Source organism: Hyaena hyaena, unplaced genomic scaffold, assembly GCF_003009895.1.
Source record: "Hyaena hyaena isolate Hyena2069 unplaced genomic scaffold, ASM300989v1 scaffold_372, whole genome shotgun sequence".
In the NCBI taxonomy this organism is placed as follows: domain Eukaryota; kingdom Metazoa; phylum Chordata; class Mammalia; order Carnivora; family Hyaenidae; genus Hyaena; species Hyaena hyaena.
The window spans coordinates 1434569-1453575 of record NW_024081004.1 but is presented as its reverse complement, the minus strand read 5'-3'; the positions used below and the strand labels follow the sequence as shown (position 1 = coordinate 1453575).

Below are 19007 nucleotides of genomic sequence, written 5' to 3'. Positions count from 1 at the left end.
ATTTGTTAAAAGTGTGATACTTTGACAGAGTTCAATAGCTTTCTGAGATCTAACTTTACCATTCTACAAAAATGGTAAGCTGACTAGGAGCTAAAGAGAAAAAGGAGGAAGAAGACCAATAGTTATTAAGAATCTGTTATGTCCGAGTCTCACTCTAAGTACTTTTTATATATATTACCTAACATAATCCTCAAAATAGTCTGACAAGATATGGATCATGCCTTCATTTCATGAATAAGAAAAATGAGGTACAGAATGCTTAGGAAACTCAGGACTTATAGAGAGAAAGCCCCAAGTAGTGTATAATGTAATTCATGTCTCGGTGTCATTTACAAAATGAGCTGAAGTATGCAGTAGACATTTAGTTGTCCACATCATTTTAGACTCCCAATGTTAGGCCTAATGAAGACATAAAACTCTATATTCAAATTTTTAACAATGTTGTTTATATACTTTTTCAGAGATACAGCATTTTTTCTCAAAGGAAGATATTAGAAACTTTTTCTAAATAATTTGCATTTTAAAAATCATTTAAAAATACCATTTTTCCTTCTATAATGTACTTTGCTCCCCTATATAGTCGCTTTGCTGCTCTAGCTTGAACTGATATTGGCTAAAAGCTGTGAATCACTGTTAAATGACCAGTCTTTATGGAAAGAAGGGAGAAGACACCTGGAGGAAGGCATGAACCTGGACTACAAACACAATTTTGGCCACTGGAAGTCGTGTTTAACTCATGAAAGCCCTCTGATGACATCACTATGAAAAAGAGGACTATCTGTACTCAAAGAGTACAGAGAAATCCAAATCTCAAAAAGCTCTCCGTACATTACTCCCAAGGTTGACAGCTAAAGTGGTATATCACAAAAATTAAAAAACAAGACTAAAAACAACTGGTTTGGCTGAAATAGTCTCAAAGGGAAATTTTTTAGTGAAATGATTTACATTTGTAAATGACAGTAAATGATAAACAACTATGTAATGAAATGTTTTTCCAAAACAGTTATGTGACACTAAAATCACACAAGAAATAAAAATTTTGTCATAAAAGAAGATTGGAAATAAGGACAAAATACTACACACTAAAAATATTTCAAAGCATTATTCTTTTTAAAATCTCCAAAATCTGCAATATCAACAGGCTAATATTCTACTTAAGGAAGTCTTGTTCTAACGGTATAAATGAGAAGGATGAGGTAAACATTAAGAACTCTCCTTCATAAGCACCTGGGTGGCTCAGTTGGTTAGCTGTCCAACTCTTGGTTTCAGCTCAGGTCATGATCTTGTTTCATGGGTTTGAGCCCTGCATCGGGCTCTGTGCTGCCTGCTTGAGATTCTCTCTCTCCCTCTCTTCTCCTTCCCTACTCACACTGTCTCTCTCAAAATAAATTAATTAATTTAAAAAAATTCTCCTTCATAAAATTCTTCCTTCACACGGACAGAGTCTCTTAGTATACATACTTAGAGGTTATTATGAAACTGTGAGAGTAACTAGTACTTTTCTTTTCAGTGATTATGACAGCTACATAAGAATGTACAAAAAGCAGAGGGATAAAAAAAAAACTCTCCTTAAGAAAATTACTACAGAATGTAGTTAACAAATAGTATGAGAATTTGGTCTGAACTAGTTTCCACAAGATGTGAGAGAAGAAGGATCAAAGCCTAATTATGGAAATTTAATAGAAAATACTACAAAAAGCAGGGGCGCCTGGGTGGCTTAGTCGGTTAAGTGTCCGACTTTCGCTTAGCTCATGATCTCGCGGTTCGTGGGTTCGAGCCCCGCGTCGGGCTCTGTGCTGACTGCCAGCTCAGAGCCTGGAGCCTGTTTCAGTCTGTGACTCCCTCTCTCTCTGACCCTCCCCTGCTCACGCTGTCTCTCTCTCTCTCCTGGAAATAAATAAAACATTTAAAAAAAAATTAAAAAAAAAAAAAGAAAATACTACAAAAAGCAAATTTTTAAATCTCAAAATTATCTATAAACTATAAGGCACAACACATAGTGTCCAATAGTGAGGAATGACTTCTGTGAGACTTCAAGCAACTTCCAGGCACCCAGGGAGGTGCCAACCCTCCCACAAAACACTCCCATTCTGCTTTATTTTCCTTGCAGTACTTATCATTATCTGAAATTAGCTTGAAAAGATTCAAAACGTTTTGAGAAATAACAGTCTCAAAAGAGCCTTTCAATGTGACTGTGTTGACAAAGAATAGCCCTTGTTAAGGTTGTTTAGTAAAATAACAGCATCATTACTCTGCAATCCCAAGGGATCCTAGTGGTTCCCTAAATCCCACACCTCCCGGAGGTCCTGACGAGGCCTACCTACCCTGACCCTCTTACCTACCCTGACCCTCTTAACTTTCTCTAACTCTTCCTTATTCTGGGCACTATACAAGGTAGCATCTGGTTATCAATTATCTTAGAGATTATTCTCTTCTTTACAAACTACTTATGGGTTTAAATTTCTTTTGTTTTGTTCTCAGTGAGGTGGTGGGTGCTCCAAAATCCCAGGCAAAATGTTCCTAATCTAAACAGCTAGCTAGCTAGAGATACAGAGATATGGAGAAAGGTAGACAAGGATACATGCCAGGTAATTTAAAAGCATTACAGGGTAGGACAGAAAAATGAGAGCAAAGAAGCAATTAATAAAAAAAATAATAAATTTTTTGAAAAGTATATATTTTATGTGTGTAAAATTATGATCCCACTTAAATAAAGAAAGTAGAGCTATCTCTATTCACTAACAAGGTTTAAATTTGAAAAAATGCAAATTAGAGCTACATCTATTCACTTACAAGGTTGTCCATGCAATGCTTACAAGTAAACAAAGCAAACTGCAAACTCTCTCTCTAAATAAAAACAAAACCTTTTAATGAATGTTTATACACACAAATAAAGGGAAAGATGAAAAAGGATATACATCAACCTAAGCTTAACATGGGTTATCTGATGGTGACTAGAGACATTTAAAGATTTGTCTTAACACTGGATTTAAGCTACTATTAGTGATTTCTTTCCTGTTTTCTCTTTCTTTCTCTTTCTTAAAAGCACTTTCTTAAAAGCACTTTCTCTTTCTCTCTCTGTTCTTTTCCACACTGGGAGCTTCAGTTGTCCAGAAACTTATCTCCTGATGTCATTACTAGAGAAGGCCTGAGCCTTCTCTGATCACACCAACCATTCTGTGGCCGGGAGTGTGGGCACTGATTGGCCACTGAGCTAGAGAAATGTCTCTGTAATATCTCTTAGGCTGGAGGCTTTTCTGGTAAGGGGTTGTAGAATGTCATTTTCCCAAAAGGCACAGGCCCAGAATCTGGGCAGGAATTGCAGGCCAAAGGAGAAGTAAGAGGCAATAAGGCGGAGAGTAGGTCAAGCTGCTGCTGATTCTACCCTAGTGCCAAGTAACACAACTTCAATTACTATTCCTTCCCATCACCTGTGTCTACAAAAGGCAAAATTAAATAAATATGATGGTCCTCATTTTTCTGCCAAAAGCTTAGTTTATAATAGCGATTACAATACAAGTAAATACAGTGTATTCTTTTAGTAAAGAGTATAGCATATTGTAGATTCTTAATAGATATTAAAGAATAGCAACACTGCTTTGAGAAAAATATGTCCAACGAATTTGGTATGTTTTTATATCAACAGAAAAAGTCATTAAATATTCATGAGACCATACAATGCTGGAATATTTTAAAAGTCAGAAATTAAACTTGAAAAGTAATTTTTTAATTAAAAAAAAAGAATTATACTTGAGAACCATGCAGTTTTCAAAAAGCCACCTATGCTAATGCAGAGTTTATATTTATACGTCATTAAAGATATACCAAAAATTACCCCAATATATTTCTCCCCTATCCTTTCTCTATCTCATTGTGGCTTCATATAAATAGAATAGTTTTTTTATGTGCTATTTTTAAATGTCTTCTTAGAAATAAATTGACAACCTTATTTTGTTACCCTTCCAGAATACATTCATTCACTCATTCATTCAACAAATCATAATTGAAGATCTGCTGTATATTAAGTATTGTTCTTTGCTCTGGGAATACAGCAAGGAGCAAAGTAGACAATAATCCTTTCCTTCGAGGAGCCAATATCCTACTGGAGGCAAACAGCCAACAAACAAGCATGTAAAGTATATAGTGGAGTATGTCAGATGGTGATCAGCATGACGGAAGAAAATAAGAGGGACGGAGAGCATCATTGGTGAGAAGGCTGCAATTTTATGTAGGATGGAGTCAAGGAAGGTCTTGCTCAGAAGAGAATATGTGAGCAAAGAACTAAAAGATGTGAAGGGGGAAAGCCACATGGACACGTAGGAGAAGCATGTTGAAGGATGAGAGAGCTTCTGCATACGCTGAAACCAAGTCAAGGAGTGTGCTGTTAATGTCGACTGTCACCACGCACTATTCTGTACCAACCTCACCTTACTCCAACTGTGTGCTGGCCTTGCCGCTGCTCAGGTATATGCTGGTGAATTGGGGCTGAGGGACCAAGGAGGCAGTGCAGACCTATAGAAGCTCCTCTGAAAACTCCTTCTTCCCAAATTGACAAGCCATCATCACATGACTGAAAGGGATGTTGGGCACTCTTCTGGAGCACCATGTCCAAGAGAACTTTCTATACTGATGGGGATGTTCTTTATCTGTGCTGTACAATGAGTAGCACATGACTAGACATATGTGGCTACCTGGCACTTAGGAAGTGCTATGTAACTAAGGAACTGCAATTTTAATTGTAAATTTTAACTAATTTAAATTAAAATAGTCAAATGTGGCTAGTGGCTACCATACTGGCCAACATAATTCTGGAGTAGAAGTAGGTCTTAAGAGCACAGAAATTGCTTACTAATAGCTACTTCTAAAAGAAGAAATATTTCATTTAATTTGCTAAAGTTCAAGTTAGTCTAAAAAGAATTCTATGAGTAAATAGGGCAATAAAGCTTAACCACTATTTACCATGTAATTCTCTGGCTACTGCATGGAAAAAGTACTGCTAGTAGGCCTTTTTTACCTTAACTTTTGTGTTTCCCTGTGGGTGTTTGATTATTGCTGAAGTAATAATTAAGTTTTGTAAAATCCTGTGGTTTTTAATAATATTTATTTATTTTGGAGAGAGTGCAAGTAGGGGAGGGGCAGATTGAGGAAGAGAGGATCTAACCAGGGCTCTGCACTGATAGTACTGACAGAAGCAAGCCAATGTGGGGCTTGAACTCATGAACCTTGAGATCATGACCTGACTTGAAATCTGATGTTCAATCAACTGAGACACTCAGGTGCCCCAGTAAAATTCTGTTCTTAAATCAAGCTGTGTTTCTTGCTATCAAGTTTTTTCTTCTCAATTTGATTTGTCTTTAGGTGACATACATTTATATGCAAATGTAAAAATATTAATAAATATAACAAATGGGATGTAGTATCATAAGCTATACCTTCATGTACTCTTTAATTCTAACAAAATAGAATCAAACACTATGATTAAGCAAAATAGCTTAAAAGATTTGTTGGGGGGTGAACTGACATTTAAATGGTTTTGTTTTTTACAAAAATGGAAACAGAAGATACTCTTCATTTCATGTGCCATGCAAGGCCAATCTTTAAAAATATCCATGGGGCGCCTGGGTGGCTCAGTCGGTTAAGCGCCTGACTTCAGCTCAGGGCATGATCTTCCAGTCTGTGGTTTCGAGCCCTGTGTTGGGGCTCGACAGCTCAGAGCCTAGAGCCTGCTTCAGATTCTGTCTCCCTCTCTCTCTGCCCCTCTCCTGCTTGCACTCTGTCTGTCTCTCTCTCTCAAAAATAAATAAACATTAAAAAAAATTTAAACTATCCAAAACTTTATTAAAATATATGGGTTCTAAGAGAAAGGCACACATATATGCATATATGTTTAGTATGCGTTATACTAAAGAAACCACTGTGAAAGCTACACAAGAAAACTTCATGTCTTAGAACTTCTGTTTAATCCAACAGCACCCAGAGACGATGAAAGCCAGTTACTAAAAAATTTATTGCTTGGTTAAAACTCAGTTTACAATTCAAAGGATTTCTAAAATCTCTGTGCTGTTATGAAGCTTTATGGGGTTTACAATGGAGATGAAAACAGAAATAAAAAGATCTGACAAACAGAAAATGCCTAAGATATTTCTAGCATTATCAACACGGATTCTTTTCTCCCTATCATTACTTTTTACCTTATTCCAAGACGAATGAATTTAACTCATCCACCTAAAAAAGAGAACTATGTTTTCTAGGGTCCCTTTCAAAATGTAAATGTCTGAATGGCAATTTTCTTTGAAAGAATATTATTTTTATAATTTTTAAAAGAACCAGAATATAAACTCTACAGGGCAGGAATTTTTTAAAAATCTGTAGTATTCCCAATGCCTACATAGTGCCTGACATATAGTAGGCGCTTAATAAATAATTATTGAATTAACACTTTTATCAGAATCTTTTATTAAAATAAAGATAACCAAATAGTATTATGATGTTAGTATAGATTTTCATTTTAACACTTATCAAAAAATCTTGTTTTATCATCTCTACATACAACAAAATCTTTTCTAAAGCTTATTGTTAATTCTCTGCATTAGCCAAAGACTTTGACATATTTCATAAAATTATTTACACAGAATTCTGTGATCCCTCCAAAATTTTTTTATTCTAATAATGATCTGAAACTGTAAAGGAATGTCTGAAACCTATCAAAATAGAATGTCATGGAATCTTCAAAACAAAATATTATTTAAATTACTACAAGAATAATTGCAAATCTACTGATGAGCCATATTAGATATTTCCTAGTTTTCTTAAATCTTTTAAACAGTATTTTCTAATTCTCTGCTTGGTTTGTTTTATATTACTGTCAAATCCTTCACTTTCAAAATCAAGTACATTGAGACAACAAATAATAAAACTGCACTACATTTTTTTAAATTTTATACCAAAAGATCTACTTTATTTTAAAAGCAAAATCTAATACACATTGGAAAATACTGAGCTGGAATGTTTGCTGAAATGCTGTTTACTGCAAATGTCCCAATGTTTTATCAACTAACACTGAAGTTTAAATTAGGGCTAAACTCAGGAAACTGACCTTCATAATATTTTAACATTATGTTTGTCTTTATAAGGTAGTTTTCTTCTAAGAAAAGCAGACTTAAATGTCCTCGACTTACAGTCAGATTTCGGTCCCAGATCTGTATGCTTCCATTCTGGCAGGCAGCCGCTATGAGGTTTCCATCTCTACTATATGTGCACGTGGTGGGAATCACTTTTTTACCCTGCACCGTCCGTGGTTTAAACACATTTTTTTGCTTCCTTGGATTTTCAACTTCCCATGTCCTCACAGTCCTAAAAATAATAAAGAAATTTTCACTTGCAAAAAAGTTTAAAATTCAGAAGAGCTCATAAAGACCACTAGACCTTGTAAGCATATAAATCTAATAATTATTTTAAAATATAATGCACACTGTAAAAAAGTCTCCATTTATAAATAGTTACTTACTGAAATAAAGTAAACTATCTGAATCATGCTGTCTTCAAATAAAACAGCAAGTAGCAAATTCCACTTCAAAGCTATCAGAGTTATAAGTTCTAACCCTCTACAACAGTGGCCTCCAAACAATTCTGACTATACACTCTGATCAGTAAAACTGTTGGATATACACCCTCTATATACACACACATTAATTTCTAATTACTTACATGTGTTAATGTACTGTTATATAACACATCCCGGAAAACACACTAAAAAAATAAGTCATTGAAAAAAGAATAATGTCCCTCTCTAGATCCCAGAAAAAGATTTCATGCCTCCGGGGGAGAAGCAGAAACAAAATTGTCTGCCCTGGGTTTTCAACAAGTAACAAGAAACAGCAGTCCAAGGCTGGGGGAGGTACAGAGTACCCTCTTGCTCAAAGTCCCAGGCAAAGGAGCACTGTCACTAACGAAGGCTAAAACAAGATCCTTATGACCCAGAGAGAGAGAGACAGAGAGAGAGAGAGAGAGAGAGAGAAATCCCATAAAATACAGAACAACAAAGATGAGTTCAGCAACTACTGGGCAGAAACTATCCAAGCCAAAGCACTATGGAATATATCTAAAGTTCTAAAAGAGGTGAAAAAAAAGTCAATCTGATATTCTACAGGCAATGAAAATATATTTCACAAGGTAAAATAAAGACTTTTTCAGATGAATGAGAGCTGAGATAATTCATTTAACAAGAAATGTTAAAGGAAGTTCTTCAGGAAGAACAATGATGATACAAATGGAAATGTGAATCTGCACAAAGAAAGAAAGAGTGCCACAAATGGTAAAATTGAATAAAAATGTAAAAGATATTTTTTAAAATGTTTAAGTCTCTTTAAAAGATAAATGACTAAAGTAAAACAATATATTGCAAGATATACAGCATATGTTCAAATAAAATATAGGTCAACAAAAGCAGAAAGGTTGGGAAAAAGATATGGAAGTATAGTTTTATACTATACTTGCAATGTATAGTATTATTTGAAGAGAGACTTTGATACATTAAAGATATATATTACAAAATCTAGAGCAATCACTAACATATTTTTATAATGAATATATAATTGGAGATAAAATGGAAATGAAACAAAAACAGGAAGAGATAATAAATAAGAACCATGGGATAAATATAAAACAAACAGCAACATGGTAGGTTAAAATCCAATCTCATAAATAATTACATTAATTACAAATTATCTAAAAACTCTAATTAAAAGATAAAGATGGTCAGATTGCATTAGATGAAAGCAAGACTCAGCAGATTCTGTCTTTTAAAATACAAATTCTGTCTTTTAAATATGAAGACTTAGATAGGTTGTTACAGTAAATGGATGGGGAGAAATGTTCCAGATAAACATAACTAAAAGAAAGCTGGAGTAACTATATTAAATGTCCAATAAAGTGTCAGAACAAGGAATAAAATTAGAGGCAAAGAAGAAAATTTCACAATAATAAAGAGTCAACTGATCAAGAACACGTTAACAATCTTAAATGCATATGCCACTAATAACAGAGATTCAAAATAGGAAAGCAAACTTAACAGAAATAAAAGTAAATATAGCAAATCCATATTTATAGTTTTATACTTCAACATTCCTCTCTCAGTGACCGGTAGAACAAGTATACCCCTCCTTGTTCCCCCCAAAAATCAGTAAGGATACGGAAAACCTCAAAAGCAATTCCAAACAAGTTGAGTTAACTGACATTTATATAACACTTCACCCAACAGCAAATGAAAATGCATTCTTTTCAGGTAGACAATGAACACACTCTGGGCAATAAAACAAATATAAACACACTAAAAATGACCAAAATCATAAAAAAGTATGTACACTGTCAAAAAACAAAATTACATAAGCAATCAATAACAGAAATGTATCAGAAAATATATCTTTTCCAAAACATTTGGAAAATTAAGAAACACAAAGAAAAATCACAAGGGATAGTAGAGAAACTATGAAAACACAATATATCAAAATTCATGGTATTCAGCTAAAACAGAACACAGAAGAAAAATATAGCATTAACTGTATACATTAAAAAAAAAAAAGGAAGGCCTCAAATTAATGATCTAAGATTCAACCTTAAGAAATTAGAAAAGAGAGAGAAAATTAAAGCAAATAAAAGGAAGGAGATCATAAAAATGAGAGTAAACAATAAATAAAATAGAAAACAGAGAAATCAAAACCTGGTTCCTTGAGAAGATCAACAAAATTAATAAACCTTAAGCTGGATTAATGAAAAAAAAATTAGAGACAATATCAAACATCAATACCTTGAATGAAAGAGAAGATATCACCATAAAGCTCAACAACATTAAAAGGATAATAAGGGAATTTTATGAACAAGTTTATATAAACATTTGATAATTTATATGGACAAATGTCCTTGAAAGACACTACCAAAGTTCACTCAATTAAGAAATAAATAACTGGAATATTCTATATGATTAAAAAGTTGAATATATAGTTACAAATCTTCCCTCAAGAAAACTCTAGATGGCTTCACTATTTACTTCTAGCAAACATTTAAGAAAGAATACCCACTCTACACAAACTCTTCCAGAACACAGAACAGAAAACACTTCCCAACACTCATTCTATAAGGCCCGCACTACACTGATGCCAAAACCAAAGTCACTACAAGAAAACTATGGTTCCATATGCCAATAAACAGAGACACAAAAATCCTTAACAAAGTATCAGTAAATTCAAAGTAGCAGTGTATAAACATAATGACGTACCACAATTAAGTGGTATTTAAACCAGGAATGCAAAGAATTTAAAGAAATGAAAATTAAACAATATAATGTACCATATCAACAGACAATAAAAGATATATGATCATCTTAATCCATGCGAAATAAATATTTCACAAAAAATCCAACATTCATTCATAATAAAAACTCTCCACATACTAGGAAGAAGATGGAACTTCCTCACCCTGACTGAAGACACATATGAAAAACTTAACAAGTAAAATAAATAGTAATGAAGAAAGGCTGAATGGTTTCCTCTTATGGTTGAGAATAAAGCCATGATATCAAATTCTCACCATGTCTTTATGCTGAAGTTGCCAGTCAGGGCAACAAGATGAATAAAAGAAATTAAAGGCTTATAGACTGGAAAGAAGTAAAACCATCTTTATTAAGAGACCACATGATCATATACATAGAAAAACCCAAGAATCTATAAAAATGCTACTAGAGCTAATAGTGAGTTTAACAAAGTCACAGGGTATTAGGTCAATAATCAATTTTATCTCTGTTGACTAGCAAAACTTACATGTTGAGATTATGAAAATAATACTGTTAATATGGTATGAATAAACATGGAACCTGACAAGATATGTGTAGCATCTTTACACTGAAAACCATCAAATGCTTCTGACAGAAATTAAAGGAGATCTACATATATGAGAAGATGTACTATATTCATGGATCAGTAGTCAATATTGTTAAGATTTCAATTCTCCCCTAGTTAAATCTTTAGACTGAACACAAGTTCAAAGTTCGAGCAGAGTTTTTTTTGAGACAGAAATTGGGTAAGATAATTCTAAAACTTATATGGAAATGCAAACAACTTGGAACAGCCTGCACAATTTTGAAAAAGAACAAAATTGGGGAATTCTACCTTGGTTTCCATATTATAACACCCCACATTATAACACCAATCACATAAGTCGTAATTACACATATTAACATCTATTCCTTCTACGAGAAGGCCTACTTCAGAGTAAGTTTGCTCTGTCTGTCTGTCTCTATCTCTTTTTAAATTTTTGTATGCCTAGGGTCTGCACCATCTCTTAAACATAATAGGAACACAACACACATTGAGTCCTCAATAAATGTTTGTTGAAGAATAAAAGAAATTCACTGCTTATCTAAGCATTTTAGACATCAACTTTATTGAGCTATAACCAATATACAATAAATACAATTGATTTTCAAGTGTATACACTTCAAATAGCCAGCATTTTTTATCAAATATTTATGATTTATTCCAAATTAGAGTTTGAGGTTTTTAAAAAAATAACTTTAGCATATCCTAGCCCTAAGTTTTGCTTGGGAACTTCATTGAATGCTTAACATTACCAAACCCTAGTTTACAGAGCTATCAAACCCAGTGCCTGACATAAGATTGCACTGACTACATTTTAGGAATTAATGACTAGCAAAATGTAAGTTCAAGTAAAAATCTGGAAACAGTACACACAGAAACATTAAAAAGGCATCCTGGAATTCCAGGATTTAAAGCAGCCTAATGGGGAGCCAGGAGACTAGAAGCCATCAACAGTGTGACAGACACTGCTAGCAGCATACTCCAACATCGATTCTCTTTTCTTCTCTGTTAAAGTCTATATTTCCCAACCTCTCTTGCAACTAGATGTGATGAAATGTAGAAACAAAGCTTTGACCAACTCAGTATAAATGGAAGATTAGCATAGGATTTTGGGAAAGTCTCAAAAAGAAGATTGCAGACCCTTCTTCAACTCTTCTTGTTTACTCCTTCCTCTGCCATCAACTTGGACATGATGATGGACTCAAGCAGCAGCTTATCAGAGCAACAAAATAGCAGGTACCTTGATCCTCGATGACACTAGAGCCATGAAACCAACTCTAGAGTACCGTCTGCTATGTCTAGACTTCTCTTTCTGAGAGAACAAGAGGGAGGAAGGAAGAGAAGAGAAGAGAAGAGAAGAGAAGAGAAGAGAAGAGAAGAGAAGAGAAGAGAAGAGAAGAGAAGAGAAGAGAAAAGAGAAAAGAAAAAAGAAAAAGAAGAAAGAAAGAAAAGAAAAAAGAAAAGAAAAAGAAGAAAGGAAAGAAAGAAAAGAAAAGAAAGAAAAGAAAGGAAAAGAAAAGAAAAGAAAAAAGAAAAGAAAAGAAAAGAAAAGAAAAGAAAAGAAAAGAAAAGAAAAGAAAAAAAGAAAAGAAAAGAAAAAAGAAAAGAGGGAAGGGAAGGGAAGGGAAAGAGGTTGCTTGGGATTCTTTCTCTCTCCATCTCTACCCCTCTCCCACTTGCACTGCCTCTGTCTCTCAAAATAAATAAACTTCTAAATACATACATATTTTATATATTAATTATATATAATATATATTTCATATACACATACACATATAATGTATTTATACTTATCAGTAGTCCATTTCTTTTTGCTAATAACATTCCACTATATGGACATAGCACATTTTGTTTATCCATTTACCAAAGAAAGGTTATTGGGTTGTTTCCAGTTTGAGGTGATTACAAAGAATACCCCTGAAAATATTCATGTATTTTTTATTATTTTGTAAAAAATAAGTTTTCATATCTCTTGGCTAAATACAGTACCTAGAAATGGGTTGTTGATCATATATATGTTTAACTGTATAAGTAACTACTAAGCTGTTTTTCAAAGTGGCTGTTTCATTATGGATTCCGACCAGCAGTATATGAGACATCTAACTGCCCCATACAGAAATATGATCACTTGGTTTTTATAAGCCATTCCAAAAGGTGGGGCTTGGTATTTTGAGTTTAACTTACATTCCCTATATGATTAATGATATTGAGGATCTTTCTATGTATTATTTGCCATCCATTTCTCTTCTTTGGTGAAGTGTCTCTAAATCTTTGGCCCATTTTAAATTTTTGTTTTTTACTTCCCTATTACTGTATTTTGAGTTATTTGGATACTCTATACAAGTCCTTTATCAGATATGTGTTTAGCAAATATGTTCCAAGTCTGTAGATTGCCTTTTTTAAAACCATCTTTCGAATAGCAGATATTTTAAATTCTGATGAAGTACTTTTATCAAAATTTTTAATGCCATATCGAAGAAATCTTTGCCTGACCAAGGTCACAGAAGTTGTATGTTTTCTTCTAGAAATTTTATACTTCAGAGTTTTACAACTAGGTCTATGATCTATTAAAATTACTTCTTATACCTGGTATAAAGTCAAAGTTCATTTATATGTGTGTTTTTGTGTATATACACACACGTATGCATAAATGTGTATACATATATATGGATATCAAGTTATGTGTTTGTATGTGTATATACACACACGTACACATAAATGTGTATACATATATATGGATATCGAGTTTTTCCTGCACCATTTATATCTGGGAATTATAAAACCTTACCCCTTACTGAAAGTATTCCATATAGCCTGACTCTTAACTCAGTTCACTATGCTTCCCATAGTTAATATGGACAAAAAATTGTGAAATACCTTGTGTGTCTTTTCTTTCTACCCTTGGCTCTGCAACTATGGAGATAAACTATGATCATTTCTCTTTTTTTATAACTGAACATCTCCAAAAGTCAGATGCTACTTTAAAATTATGATATAAAAGACCCCACACAAGCATAAAATATCATTATCATTATCTGGCTTGTTTAAAATTTTTCATCTCTAAAAACTGGGATAATAATACCAACAATAAAGGGATTAAATGAGATTAGGGATGTAAATGTGTCTAGGAGAATACTTGGAACACAGTAGGCACTCAATAAATACTAGTTCCTTTCTGCTCTTTCTCTTAGACTATAAATAAAATGTTAAAGCTAATAAAACCAACAACTAAGTATTTCCATTTGTTTCAGTGGTATATTAACAGGTTTAGCTAGTAGCTAGTTATCTAAGTAACAGAAAGAAAAAAAAAAAAAAAAGCAGCTTACCTAACCTATAGATGTGTGAAATACAATTTACAGAGCATCTGGTAGTGACTAATTACGCTATGGTTTCATGGCTCTGATTCCCTGAATCTATGCTTTAAAAAAATGGATGCTAAAGTGGTAGGCCATTAGGTATCTGTCTAAACATTTTATGCTGAAGAACACATATTTTGAAACTTGGAGAGAGATCTGGTCTTGTAAAATTAAAACTGTGCTTCATAAAAAAGATTTAAAAATAGAAGAAGGATCTGCCTGAGCCTTTCTGGACACACAATGAAAACACCCAGAAGACAAGAAAAAGACACAGGTGGGGTCATTACACTGCCCCAGGCACAAATGCTTTCTGTCTTAAAATTTTGAATTCCTTCCAGATACAAGTTCTAAACTTTCTGGCATCGGCTGCATAAATGCATCACAGCATTTGGCAGAAGTCGAGGGAAGCATTAATTTTGCATAGAAATCACTTAAAAGATCTTGGTTTAATTTTTCTCGAAAGACTACACAAGCAACTTGAGTGATGTAAAAGCCTAAAATTTGCTGGCGCTCTTGGCAAAAATGATCTTTCTTTCCAAAAATGCCCAAACATGAAGGTATTGAAATTTCAGAAATGGGAAAAATGTCCTAGATTATATATAAACCCACAATAATCTTTACAAACACATATAATTCACATATGCACACAGAAACTGCACTAAGAATACAATTGCATTCAGAAGATATATATTGGGTGATAATGTTTTATACTTACAATTATTAAAGTTAAGGCCTTATGAAATCTACAGCTAGGCTAACAGATAAATGCTACAATAAATAACCACTTACATCCTTACATTTACGGCCAATTGATTTTCAACAAAGATGCCAAAACAATTCATGGAAAAAGAACTGTTTTGAAAAAGCCTTTTCAAAAAATGCTGCTGGGCCACCCGGCTGGCTCAGTTAGAAGAGCATGCAAGTCTTGGTCTCGGTGTCATGAGTCATGAGTTTGAGCCCCATGTTGGGTGTAGAGATTACTTAATATTTTTTTTTTTTGCGGCTGCTAAAACAACCAGATATCCATATGCAAAACAGTGAATATGAACTTTTACCTCACATAATACAAAAATTAACTCAAAACAGATCACAGAGATAAATTTAAAACTCTTAAAACATGACCTTAGATTGGGGCGCCTGGGTGGCTTAGTCAGTTAAGCGTCCGACTTTCGCTTAGGTCATGATCTCGCGGTTCGTGGGTTCAGGCCCCGCGTTGGGCTCTGTGCTGACTGCCAGCTCAGAGCCTGGAACCTGTTTCAGTCTGTGACTCCCTCTCTCTCTGACCCTCCCCTGCTCACGTTATCTCTCTCTCTCTCCTAGAAATAAATAAAACATTAAAAAATAAAAAAAAATAAAAAAAGAATCCCTCTTGATTAAGAACAAGGAATGAAAAAAAAAACAAAAAACATGACCTTAGATTACAAAATGATTTCTTAGATACCACCCTAAAATCACAAATGATAAAAGGAAAAAAAAATAAGTTGGATGGCATTAAAAATGTATGGGTTTCAAAAGATACTATGAAGAAAATTTAAGGACAAGCCATAGATTTGGAAAAAGTATTTATAAATCATACATCTGACAAGAGATTAGTACCCAGAATATTTAAAGAACTTTTACAAGTCAATAAAAAGATGAGTGACAATTTTTAAATAGGCAAAGATATGAATACATATTTACTAAAGAATACCTATAAATGCCCAATAAGCCCATGAAAAGATGCTTGATATTAAGGAAATACAAATCAAAATCACAATGAGATACAACTTCATACCCGCTAGAGAGCTATAATCAAAAGACAGACAAGAATAAGTGTTGGTGAGGAAGTAAAGAAACTGGAATTCTCATACAATATTGGTAGGAATAGAAAATGGTGAGGCCAATTTGGAAAACAATTTGCCAGTTTAATAAAATATTAAACATAGATTTACCACATGACTCAGCAATTCCACTCCTAGGTATCCATGCAAGAAAACTGAAAACATACCCCTATGCAACAAAGTTAACATGACTGTTCATAGAAGCAATATTCATAATAGCCAAAAATTGGAAACCCAATGTCCATCAACTGATGAATGGATAAACAAAATGTGAAATACAATGGAAAACTATTTCACAATAAAAAGTACACACTGCAATAAAAAGTACTGATACACACTGCATATGACTTTTCTGAGGCTGTCACAGCAAATTACAAACTGGGTGACTTACAACAGCAAAAATGTATTCTTTCACAATTCTGGTAGCCAGCAATCCACTCCTTCTGGAGGTGTTGGAGGGGAACCCTTCCTTGCCTCTTCCAGCTTCTCATAACTGTTAGCATTGCTCAGCTTCACTGACTTATAACCATACCACCCCAATCTGTCCCTCTGTCTTTACATAACCTTCCCCTCTGTGTCATCTGTTTTTTTGTCTCTTAAGGACACTTGTCATTAGATTTAGTGCCCACCTGGATAATCTAATATAATCTCATCTAAAGATCCTTAACAATTACATCTCTGAAGGTCCCTTTTCCGAGCAAGATAACATTCATAGGTTCTAGTAATCTGACACAGAAATATCTTTGGGCGGTGGGGGTGGGTTACCATTCAACAAATTACATACTATAATATGGATGAAACTTAAAACACATTAAGCTAAGTGAAAGAAGCTAGATATAATAGGTCATATATTACATGATCCAATTTATCTGAAAGCAGATTAGTGGTTGCCTAGGACTGGCGGGTAGGAATGGGGAATGACTGAACATGACTTCTTTTTCGGGTAACAAAGATGTTATAAATTATATTGTTGTTATGGCTGCACAACTCTCTAAATACATGAAAAATCATTTAATTTCCCTATCCCCTTCTAGTTTCAGCTGGAATCAGTGTCATTAAAAGTCTCATTAATTCCTAGAATGATTATCAGCATCTAAATATTCCTGAAGACCACTCTAGGAAATCTCAGATGAGAAAGTTGGTCAAATGGAATTAAAAGAGAACTGATTTAAAAGATATACCAATATTTATTAGATTAAATTTACTCCCTAATCTTATAAGCCAAATTACTTAATGGAGGAAAAAAACTGGGGGGAGATGTCATCACCTCATGAGACAGCACCCAGAGAAAAGAATGCAACGCTCAATTGGAAAGATCTGGAAATGATTCCACAGGGTGTGTATTTTGGGAAGACATGAGATTCTGCAAGTGAAATTTAGGACAGACGGGAATCCTAGAAACCGATATAGAGAATGCAAAGATAGGTGGCTTGCAGAAGCACGGCTTATTCTAGGAATAAGTAGTTTGCTTTGACAAGAAGATGGGGTGTCCAGTAGGCACAAGTGGAAGATGAGACATTACAATCACTGGCAATAACAAGATTATAAAGGGTATCCTATGAGACATACTGGGATTATGGTCTTTATGGCCTAGGAGACTCTGAAGCCAGTAAACAGGAATGGCTTAAGTTCTTTAACCAGTCCTGTGTTTCAGAAAACTACTTGGGTATTGGTGGGCAAGACTTCTTGGAGGAGACAAGTCTGTACCAGATAGCCCTAGTGAGATGATCAGGGCTTGGGGTAAGGCAAGGGAGTATGGACGGTGTAAAGAAAAACTCTGATAAGGGCTAGAGTGGTGTGCCATTCATTCAGCAAGGTGTGAAATGTGTGGTATAGAACACAAAATAATATTAAAGGAGGTGAGAACAAGCTAATGAAATACTTGTGTGACAGCCAGGTGGAGAATCTTGTACAGTGTGTGTGAAAGGAACACAATTAGCAGTCATTAGAATGGCGACAGAGATACAATTGTGAGAGAAGGCAGGACCCCCTCCCCCTCCCCTCATTGGAACAGAGCATGGAGGAATAAGGAGCAAAAAGGAAAAGGAGCGAACTAGGAGACAAGAAAGTACAAGGCAGGAGAGAACAGTGTTAGGAAAGCCAGGAAGGAGAAAGTTCAAAAGGAAGGTGTGATCAAGAGTATAAACTGCAAAGAGATAATGAGTAACATAAAGAGTGAAAAGCCCTCATTAGATTGAACAGGTAACGGTCAGGGATGAGGCCTGCAAGAACAATTTCTGCAGAATGATGGGGGCAGTCAGAATGCTATGGAACTAGAGATGGGAATGATAAGGGAAAGACAGCTGATGAAGAGGGCTCCTGCATAAAATGCTATTTAAATACAGACAGGAATCAAGAAAACCCAACTAGGATAAAAAGGAACAGAACTGAGGAGATAATACAACATTTGGTTCCTAAAGAGAAGGGACTGTGAGGTAGATTTGAGGGAGGGAAAAATCATGAGCAAAGACTTTGAAAGGAATAGTGCGTAGGCTGATTATAGTTACAGTGGTTGTAGGACAGGAGGGAGGGTTGCACACATGTCTGCAGACAAGGATGAAAGAAAAGACCAGGAATGCAAACCCAGTTAGGGAGTGTACACAGTATATGGAAACTTTGGGAAACAAGAGTCAACACCAGTAAGAGGTTTACGATCAGGAAGGGCAGGCCTGAACTCCCTTCCTGGGCAAGCACTGTACTCCAAAGTTGGGCTAGATTGATGCTCTAGTAACACGGCTTGATGCATTGCTGCAAAGCATGCGACCAGCAATGAAGACAGTGTTGCTGACAAATGTCCTAAACAAAGGAGAATGATACTATTATTAACATAAATGGAGAATTTGAGAAGACACAAGGAAATGAAATTAAATTAATAAATATCTAGTGCTTCTAACAGCTTTTATTTCTGACCAACTGGAAATGAACACAAAGAGGTCACTGATAGATATCAATTCTCCTGG

General features: G+C 34.6%; 1 protein-coding gene across 1 annotated transcript in view; it reads right to left on the bottom strand.

Moving 5' to 3' along the window:
* Positions 1 to 19007, bottom strand: part of WDR70 (WD repeat domain 70) — a 290059-nt gene that overhangs the window by 97499 nt on the left and 173553 nt on the right. The window contains exon 10 of the mRNA XM_039250525.1: positions 7179 to 7353. Coding sequence (XP_039106456.1) covers positions 7179 to 7353 — 175 coding nt within the window. The remainder of the gene's footprint in view (positions 1 to 7178; positions 7354 to 19007) is intronic.